We start from the raw sequence: 10,452 nt of genomic DNA on the forward strand, positions 1-10,452 counted from the left end.
GGCGCTCTGGGCAGCCTGATCTAGTGGGGGATGGCCCTGCCCATGGCAGGGGGTTGGAACTAGATGATCTTTAAGGTCCCTTCCAACCCTGACAATTCTAGGATTCTGTTTCCTACACTCTTGATGGGTTTTGGAAGAGAAGGTTGGGGTAGGCAGGCTCTGAATTGGCTTGAGCTCGGTGCCAAATGGGAGCACACACAGGAGCAGCTTTGGAAGTGGGAGTCTCATGAGTTTCTCCTGTCCTCTGGCATCAAACCAAGTGATTCGGATGTTGTCCTCGCCTTGTGTGCATATGACGAGCTCATTTTATTCATATTGCTTCCTCTAGGGTCACTTGGAGATAGAGCAAACCATCCGGTGTGGCTAGGGGTGTGCTGGGACGTCGTCTGCGTGGTCACACAGCTCAGCTGGGCTCGGTGCACTCTGCCCACACCAACCTCCTCCGTCCTCCCCTGCCGTGACGTCAGGCTGGCACCGCATCCACGGTCCTTCCCCCGCAAGGCCCTTCTGTTCTTTGTCACAAGGGCAGATGGGATTTGCTATAATCTGAGCTCGGGTCGACCACGGAGATGGTGTGGGCACGTGGAGCTGGGTGTTGGGATGTTCAGGTTAGTGGTCGCTGCCGGGATGTTGCAGAGGTGGCGAATCAAAGCGCTTGGCATCACTGCAGGGGAATGTGGTCCATCACGAGGGTCTGATGCCCAGCAGACTCTTGGACCCTCTCTCTGCTGTAAAACACAGCAGCCAAGCCCATTGTACAAAAGTAGGGCTATAGCCAGGACTTGAGTATGAAGGAGCGCAACTCCTCTTCACTTTATTGGTGGTGTCCCTGCTGAAGCCACGGTGAAAATGTGCCGACACGGCTGCCCCCAGTCAAGTAATGTTCTGGTTTCACTGGCATTATCTGGAATGTTTAATGTTAATAGCGCTCCTCTTTACATAGATTTGGCACTCCTCGATGTTTTCTTGTTACAGGAATTTCCTTAAGTAGAAACTTTTTTTTCTTCAGAGTAATTTTTGGTTGATGATTGCTTATATATGCAATTAGTGTAATTGCGTCTGGTTATGCAGATTTATTTAATCGTATAATTAGAACATGGAGGGATGAAATATAATGCAGTTGGGAAATCTTTTGTAAAACTTCCTGAGCTCAGTACTCTCTGCCTAGGGTGGTTGTTAGCTCTTCTGCTCTCAGCTGGCAGGCAGGAGATTCTGGTTCAGCATCCTGGCTAGTTTGAAAACGTATTTAAAACATGCTGTTAATTGCTCTTAAAATCAGTTACACAACCTTCATAATTTTTCCAGACTGTGATCTGGTGATGTCTGTTGTCCTTCAAGGAATCTGGTGGGAGCAGGGCCCTGAACCTGCTTTTCAGATTCCTCACGCAGCGCTTGAATTGCGAAAAAATACTGTTCTTTGTCATTCAGCTGTTACTCTTCAAGCTGTGCTAGGAGCTTCACAGAAGTAATCAAGGCGCCTCACTTTTATGATCTAATTTTGAGCTGTGCCACAACAGCCAGGCTCACCGCCAAGAGCTGCAGAGAGGAGAGGGAGAAGGACTGGGGTGATTATAGCAGGATCGAGTTATTTCTCAGCAAGGCGCAATTGTCTGTGCTCTGAAAGCTGCAGGATAAAGTGAATGTATGGCATGAATGCAAAAAAGACAGTATTTTCTTATGTATTATTTGGGATGTGTTAATGTCTCCTGGTTCTAGTTGGGAATCTTTTTGCTGAAAGTGATTGCCCTCTTCCCAGTGAGAGCACAGCCCAAATAGCCAGTCTGGTGTATCTCCGTCTCGATTATTCCTGCAAGGGCTACAGGGATTTGCTTTCTTTTTGGAGCTGCAGCTTCTTATTCTCTGTTGCTTGGTTTGGGCTGCCTTTTTGGCCAGTGAATGTCTGAAAGTGGCTTTCAGGGATGCCGAGAAGCTCATGTGCATCTCCAGGCCCTGATTCCTCACCACAGCCATGTAAGCGGAGGCGAGCAGGAGGCAGCCTCACCTTCGGGAGCCCTGCTCGCTGCGCTGTGGTTGAGCGGAGCTGAAAGGAAGGCCAGCGTGCTCCAGCTTGAATTGCTGCATCAAAACCGAACCCTCCGGCTGCTCTCCCACCACGGCAATGAGACCCGTGAGTAGCTGGCTCCTCGGATCTGAAGAACCACATGTTAAAAACCGTTTTGTGCTTGTGGGGCTCGTGGTAGCTCGCGTCCCGCAGCCACGGACTGGAGCAACATCCGAGTTCCTCTTCACCTTCTCCAGACCAAAGGTGTCAGAGTCAGCTGGCTGGATTTTGAGCAAGTGCCTCCCCCCGTGTGTAAAGGTCAAGGTGGGGACGTGGAAATATTTCCCTTGTGTCAGGGTAGTGGATGAATACTGAGTGCTCAGGGAAAGTCCCACAGAAGAGGAGAAACCCAGGATGGAAATAGCCATCAGCTGTATTGCTTGGTGTGGGGAGACAGCTCGGGCTCTGGAAGGGACTCACTGACCTAATATTTCAAAAATGTCATGCGAGTAGCTGTTCAGGACTTGGCAGCCCAGCCCAGGACTTGCTTCTTCTCTCCTTAAAGGGCGTTTCTAGTGCCGGTTGACAGCAGTCAGAGCAGATTCTTCACCCTGGCTGTGCTGCTGTGGGGGATCGTCCGAAGGAACCGCAGCGCGAGCACCGGGTGATACAAGACAGGGCTGGACGTGCAGCCCAGCTCTGTCCCCAGGCGGGACTGAGCTCCTGGGGGGGTCTGAGCTGAGCTGAAGGATGCTGGTGATGGAGATGACATGCCCTGTGCAGGCTGCCTGCCCTGGCTGCACGCACCATTTAGAAAACTTGACCTGATTGCTGACCTTGCTAGCATATATCAGAGCAGCAGGCTAAAAGCCTTCTGTGATCTTTGGGATCTTGCTTTGTGAGGTAAAAGAGGCCCCTAATGGATGTGGCTTTCAAACAGGTCCCTGCCTGGCACAGAGGACACCATCCACGGACATTTGAAGAAGTCTCCAGCTCTGGGCAGCAGCAGCAAAATCACTGTCTGAAAGCTTTCCACGCAGATGCTCATCATACTGTTATTTTCTGTGACTTATTTTACTGCAGAGGCCCTGGGTGCCTCAGTGCAGGGCACGTGTGTTCTCCGTGGGGAGCAGGGCGAGGTGGACTGAGGGCAGTGTCGTTCCTCTTAACCTGGGAACTGTGACAGATGAAGCTGTAAAGTCACTTCTCTGGGTAGCCCAGAGCAAAATGAGGGAACAAAGCTGGAGCTTTTTAACCTCCCTGTCCTTTCTCGTAGGAACGTTTCTAGTTAGCCAAATGGAGAGTCCAAGCAGTAAACTAGAGTTACAATTTTTGTATTTTTTCAAACGGTGCTTTGAAATACTTTGTTGAGCAGCAAAATTTAATTGCATTAGCTCATCTCCTGCTCCCACGTACACTACAGAGAGACTTTCTCCAGAATCATATTCCTCTGCCGTGCTCCACTCGGCGCCCGTCTGGGAAGTGTGTGCGGCTGTTTGATAAATGTATCATGAAAAACAGTTTAAGTGGCAGTCTGCCTGCAGTGGAGAAATAGCTACAGGGGAAAATGGCAAATAAGATATGTGTAAGTAAATTAATTTTGCTCATATAAGCTTGTTTGCAGCTTTAGTTCATGTGTGCAGCGTAATCCTCTGACCTACAGCAGGTGTTCGGTGTTCTGGGGAAGAGCGAAGGTGCACGGGAGCTTCTCGAAGGTAGCGGCAGCGTCTCCGTTTCGCTGGGATTTCCCATTGCGGCGAGGTGCGGTGGTGTTACAGCCTGGCAAATTGTAAATCCACCATTGATTTTTGCCTTGCAGAAATAAACAATTGCCTTTTGTACCGAGTTTTTATGCGCAGTATGACCAGTCTGTGTGTAACTGATTTGCTTATTCAGAAACCGTCACTTTCCGATATACTTCTGGAGGATTTATCAGCAAAAAGGAATCCTTCAAACCAGCAGATCCTGAAACAAAGCCCAGCTCTACAGATGATTATTTTGTTTTTAAATCCTGGTTTATGGGTTTTTTTTAGCCTACTTTTGGCAGCACTATCTCTGTTGTCATGCTGTATGGGTCTATTTGTTTTGATTGGACGAACTGCTTTATGGGGTTTATCTTCAGTTTATCTATTTAAGTTGTCAATCAGCTGAAGACTCAGTCTGCAGCCTGAGCTGTGGGTTAGAGCTGTGTAAGTGTCTTTCTGCTTTTGAGGGGGTGACACCTCAGGGTGCCCGGTCTGGGCCGTGAAGATGTCACACAAGCATTGCTGTTTGCTGGGACTCGGCCGCTGTTCCCCGCGCTTCTGGCTTTGTTGTTTTCCTGGCAGTGTGAGATGCCCAAATGTTCAGCCCAGGTGGGTGATGTGTGGGCTTTCCCAGCTGTGCAGCCACATGGGGAGATGCTTCGCTCCGGTTGCATGTGGGGAAACCTCACGGCAGCAAAGAAAGTTGGGGAGCTGCAGGCTTCAGCTGCACGTTAGTTTTTCCTCTTAATGGTCGCTGGCGGTGAGGTGAGCCACCGCTCCAGAAGCTCTCCGGAGTGCAAACCTCGCCGGAGCGTTTGGCAGCCTCCTCGGGCTTCCTGTGACTCCGTTTCGAGGGACGAGCTCGTTGCTGAGTCAGCGCAGGGCTGCAGCTGGCTTTCTAGCTCGAAGCCTGGTTTGGGGGGGTTCGGGAGAACGGGGTGGTCTAGCAGAGGGGAGTTTCATGCTCCTTTGTAGGTTTGTGGCACAACGTGCTGGACCCAACCCTGCAGCCCTTCCCTCGCTGCTATGAGCATCCTGGCTCCGAAAGGGTTTTGTGTGTTGGGATTGAAGGGTTTAAATACAGTTTTAACTGAAGCTTTTAAAGCTGAGCTCACTGTTTCGTTAGTGTCTTGAGTGATGACGCTTCTTCCTGTTTGTTTCAAACAAGGCTGAGGAAAAGGCGGGAGAAGAGGAGAGGATGGTACCTGGGTGGGGAAGGGGGTGCCGGCAGGCTGCGGCGAGGAACGTGTTGGATTTGGATGTTTCCCTTCTGTGGCACTGAGTGCCCCCCATGACTGACCTGGGGTGAAATCTCCCGTCCAGATCTTTCTCCAGTTTCCTTGTAGGTGTAAAAAGTTTGCTGGAGTTCACTTGCTGTGCTTCTGCAGGGCACTCGAGATCTTCTCTCTTTGCAGCTGCAGAACATTTAAGCGAGTATCGCTGGGCAGCTTCAGGCCAGGCTCGATCTTTGCTCTGTGCTCCTCGATGAGGATGTCGGGGGTTTGGATGGGGCTTTTTGAACTTGCTCACCCCCACCCTTCCTCATGTAAATTAAATCGAAACAGGGTGGTGCACATGTTGCCTGGCTTGCAGGGATCTTTATGCACAACCTGCTTTGCATGTAGTTCTCTACGTGCAAAGGTTGCGATGTTTCAGAGTTAAGCTTACACAGAAATTCACTGGACGGTTCAGGATGCTTTGAGTGAAACTTTCTCCCGTTGTCCCCAGGAACTGGGCAGAGGGATAAGATGATGCATCCTGCAGCATTGCGTCTCCTGAGGTGATTAAGGGGTGACAGCCGTGTGCTGCAGAGGATGGTTTCTGGCTCTGGACTGTGCTGGGAAGACTGAGATCTCTTTTTAAATTGGAACTGAAATTAGCACCCAGGAAACAGCATGTTCATTTATTTATTTATTTTTATTCAGCAGCTTTAGATTTTTATTGCGTTCTGGTGTTCTGTAGGGCTTTCCCAAAGGAAAAGCCGATTCCCACATGCTGGTAATCACTAAGTGGTGTTGACTGGCAACTCCATACAACTTTTATGCACGGTGGGCAGCAAGGTTGACGTGTGTTTGCACGCCGGCTGCAGCTGGGGGTGGGCAGGGACGCTGGAACCAGACTTGCTTTTGAATTCTGCCTTTGCTGTTGACTGTGTTGCAGCTGAATGTGGAAGCCGCCAGCCATGGCGCCTCTTCCTGGCCCTTCTGTGGCGCTCTCCAGGGCCTGCAGGGCTGTGGATTTGTTACGCTTGTTGGGTTTGGATACTTACCAGAAGCTCTGGTACCCTATAAATAAAAATTCAAGAGGTCAAAAGTTTAACCTTTTAGCCTCAGCTTATCAAGGAGCTGTACTTCTCTCTCTGTTGTAAGCTCTGCTTGACTGTTGGCCTGGCTACGGAGGGAGAAGTTCTCTTTAGCTGTGTCGCTCATTGCACATCAGATAAAATCTCAGCTTTATCACTTCCATATCTGTCTCAGTGCTTGGGTCTGCCTTTCCTTCTGAGTGGTTGCAACTTGTTTGTGGCCTGCCGGTGTTTTGCTTTTGCTTTCTTTTATGTTGGACGAAGCCAGAGATGGGTATCTTGGTTATATTCGTGTTGAGTGAACGTTATTATTCAGTTTGCCTCTGTGTGTGTTCTGTTTTAGGTATTTCATGGAGAGATCCCTTCACGCCACATGCTGTCTGTGAGTGCCAGCCTCCCAGCTCCCTGCAGTGCCATCTGAGACCCCGCGAGCTGGATGCAGCAATGGGGGACTCTCCGACGGATGCCGTGGATGGAGGCACAGACACGTGCTGCAAGGACACGCAGACTGAACTGGCGGAGCGAGTAGCAGCCATCGATGTGGCTGTTGGCCCAGACAGAAGTGACCAAAACGGTGAAGACAACGCTGAAGAAAATGACGCCGTCTTTTCTGATAATGCAAAAGATATCCAAAGAAACGGAGTCAGCAGTGACGTGGGAATGAATGAATTTCTGCCTTCCCAACAGTCAGAAGATGCTCACTGGAGGCATGGTCCCAAGAGACCTCTTGCTAGACCAGTCCTGTCAAATAGGAAGTTGTCTCTTCAGGAAAGATCGTCGGGAGGTTATTTGGCTTCTAGCAACACTCCAGGTTATGGTCCTTATGCCACAGGGCCATCGCCGCGTATAATGAGGAGACCAACGATAGAGTCAAATCGGGTCTCCATATCGGACTCAGAGGTAGGCATGTTCTCCCCTGTAACTGTAGTGGTGGTCAAAGGAAGGTAAGTCTTTCTCAACTGGGAATGGAAGTCTTCAGTCTTTGGCACGGTAGATCTGTAAGCACTGTTTTATCTAAGGGGAAAAAAACAATCCCTGAAACCAGGAATTGTATTAGCTTGGGATGGCTGAACACCTTTGCACCTGTCCCCCAGATCTCTGTTGGGTGTAGCTGTGGTCCTGCCATGGGCTCCTTCAGCCCTCGCCTGCCTGGAGTAGTCTGGGAGGCTGCTCAGAGAAAAGGCCGTGGCCAAATGGCTTTGCTCACGTATCCCTGCTCTGTTTGCCCTTCGGGAGTTTATCAGTCACAGCAGCTTTGCTGATGGTATTTTATGGATTTAAGCTTCTGGAGATTATGCATCTCCTATTGTGTTTTGCCTTTATTGAAGGCATGATTTAATTTTATAAAGAGCTTAAATGCACTGGTGTTCCCCACTGCTGTCAGGATTTTCCTTTGTCTTTAAAGCGCTTGTAACAGCGATGGTAACCGAGGGCCTGAGCCTCCTCCCCTTCAGTGGGGTGTCTCTGGGTGCCTGCGGTGGTTCACGCTGTCCCTCTTGTGGCTGCTCCTCTGGTACCAGACCCGGGCTCAGACCTGTCCGGGGGTGTAAAACGCTATTATAGCTCAAAGGTCTTGATGCAAGCGGCTGCTGGTTGTGGTTCCCTGTGCCGGGATGTGCAGTCACGGGGAGGATGGGGAGCAGAGAGAGGGGCTGTTTGGACCATGCCGCCCCCACATCGTACTGAAGATGTTGAGCTTGCAGCAATGCCTGTGAATCGAAGAATCGTAGAAGGGTTTGGGTTGGAAGCGACCTTAAAGCTCATCTAGTTCCAACCCCCCTGCAGGGACACCTCTCACCAGTCCAGGCTGCTCCAAGCCCTGTCCAACCTGGCCTTGGACACTTCCAGGGATGAGGCATCCACAGCTTCTCTGGGCAACCTGTGCTAGTGAAGGAGCAAGCAGCAGGTTTTGAAAGCCAGGCATGATGGAGGTGATGCAAAATGGATGTTTCTTGAAGTCAAAATGTTTTGTAAAATGCCATTGGCTGGATGTGGTTTTTAAGCAGGGAATGGGCTGTGTGGAGTACTGGAGAGGGAACATCATCTCAGTGGCACTTAGAGCTAGTTTGGGAAAAAACATGGACTCACACTCGAATACCGTGGTGCTCCCAGAAGCGATGCCTAAACCCCACCAGAGTCCTGCTCTGTGTCATAAGGGACCCAAATCACTGGAGTGTAGACTTTTGTCAGTGCGGGTCCAGGGGACGTAGAGCTTAACACCTGTGTGACTTAGTGCTTCCCTCCTGAAAAGTGGGTGTTTTCCCCTCACACATCAGAGCAAATGGGTGTAGTGTGTGAGCAAATCAGCCGCTGCCCTCTGAGAGGTTTTGCAAGTCACGTTAGCTGGGAGATGGGTTGTGACATCCCCAGCCCATAAGACGGTACCTGCAGAAGGTGCGTCACAGAGATCGCGGCTTCTCTGACAGCAGCCATACCCTTTAATAAGGGAGATGGGGAGGGAGAGGAGTCAGTTCTTGGAAGCTGCAGAGACGCGAGCTGTGTGGCAGCTCTCCCATCCTGCAGTGCTTTGTGCCAGGAGTGACGCTTGTCTGAAATCTGTTTGAAAGTGACTGCAGCTGAGTGTGACTGGCACATTCCCATCTGCAAGCGAATTCAAGATACTCCATCCTCTTCCACAGCATCTGCATCCTGGAGAGCAGTAGTTACTGACTGGGGGTGGGAAGTTTGAAATGCAGATGTGGAGCCCTCCGTTACCCTTCTCCCACCGCAATTCTTCACGTGGTGCTGCAGTTTTAATGGTCCCTTGGATATAACTGTGTAGGGCCCTGCTCTGGTGCAGCCCAGGTGCTTAACAAAGCCGTGCTCATTGGCAACCATCCTTCCTATTAATGGGGAGTCGCTGCGATGGGAGGGGGAGGGAGCCCTCGCAGTGGTACTTTCGTCTTTGCGGTTTGTAGGCAGAGTATCTGTGTCCTGTAAGGAAGAGCAAAAGGAGTAGGAAGGTGCAAACTCATTTATAGGATGAATAATGAGAAATAAGGCGTGCGACAGCAGGGTGAGCCCACAGCCTGTGTGCAGCCTGACTTGAGTGTCCTGTGTGTCACCTACTGGCTCATGCTGAGGGGTTGTTGCAGGGTTGATGTGTTCGTGGCTGTGAGAGGCACTGGCAGTCCAAACACGAGCTGTGCAGCTGACCAAGGTACAGCAGGGAAGTCGGAAGACGCACGAAGAGCGGATCTTCTGTTGTCACATGCAGCAGCTGTGCACTTCCTGCTCATCGTTTTAATGCACAGACCCCCGGCCAGCAGGGAAGCTGGTAGGTCACTCGTGACAACATCCCACTCATGGCATTTGCCCTGGTCTCCCTGCAAATGATTTTGTCACATCTTGTTCTGGGCAAGCTGCACACTTGTACTTGAGTGCGAAGTGCTCTCACCTGGATGAAGTCATTTCAGAGTTGCTCCTTTCTCCTTGCGTAGAGTATCTGGCAGCATCAGTCGGCACCTTTCAGGTGGCAGAACACCCATTGCTCCAGCTTGCAGCTGCTGCCCGAGTGAGTTACAGTTTGTGCAAAGAGGAGGATGAAGTTCATGAGTGTTCGGGCTTTGTCAGTGGCACCCGTGCAGGCGTCATCCGTCAGGAGCAGAGACGGGTGGCACAGCTGCACGTCAACATTTCCTGTGTTGTGCCGATAGGCATCTAGGATTGAATCTGCTTTCCCTCTCCGGCGATAGCAGGAGTGGCAGCTCGCTGCCTTGCTGTCGGCAGTTCTCTATCCCTGAGTGATGTGGAGAAATAATGGAGAGAGATGCTACGGGGGAGGCTGGGCATGGGGATACAGCAGGGGTGAATTTTCTGTTGCTCTCTGCTGAATTATGCAAGAGCCATGGGTACAGTTAGATGCTGCTGAGCTTTTTAGTGCTGATTTAATACCTCCTCTCAGGCTGGAAGGAGAACTTCAGGGATCAGAGGGCTGAGAGCTGAACCTGAGCCCGTGGTACTGCAGGAGGATCCACCTGGTGCTGCGAGCAGTGAATCGGGCTGTCCCGTCCCCAGGACTGATGCCGTGACTGCCTGAGGGTTGTTTTTTAGGAAGATGGTGGCTCCAGGGCTGGCAGGGCTGCAGCAGAGCCAGGGCTTGTCTTGCACGGAGGCAGTTCCTGATCAACCTAGCAGAGCCACCAATTAGCTAATTGCCCTGAGACAAAGAGTTGGCAGCTGCTGGTGTCTCGCAGTTGCTGCTGACAAGGCTGGATCTGCAGTATTAACTCTGCAAAAGAAGGAACCCGTTTTGCTCTCCCGACAGCGTTGCTGTGTACTTAATTAACCTGATCTGTCATACCCCTGTCAAAATTGATCTGTAATTTTAAGTTTCCTGCTTGCTCCTCTCCTTCCTTAGATTATTCATGGACTGTGGCCTGGAAAGTCCTTTCAGCGCCGCC

At 50.8% G+C, this 10,452-nt stretch overlaps 1 protein-coding gene across 1 annotated transcript in view; it reads left to right on the top strand.

Annotated features, from left to right (window-relative positions):
- Positions 1 to 6,392: 6,392 nt before the first annotated feature.
- Positions 6,393 to 10,452, top strand: part of LOC104273605 (calcium/calmodulin-dependent protein kinase kinase 1-like) — a gene marked incomplete at both ends in the record, with an annotated part of 10,184 nt that continues 6,124 nt past the window's right edge. Inside the window, one exon of the mRNA XM_009868989.1 lies at positions 6,393 to 6,949. Within this exon, the coding sequence (XP_009867291.1) occupies positions 6,393 to 6,949 (557 nt within the window). The remainder of the gene's footprint in view (positions 6,950 to 10,452) is intronic.

The sequence above is a fragment of the Apaloderma vittatum genome, unplaced genomic scaffold, assembly GCF_000703405.1.
Source record: "Apaloderma vittatum isolate BGI_N311 unplaced genomic scaffold, ASM70340v1 scaffold3250, whole genome shotgun sequence".
Lineage (NCBI taxonomy): Eukaryota > Metazoa > Chordata > Aves > Trogoniformes > Trogonidae > Apaloderma > Apaloderma vittatum.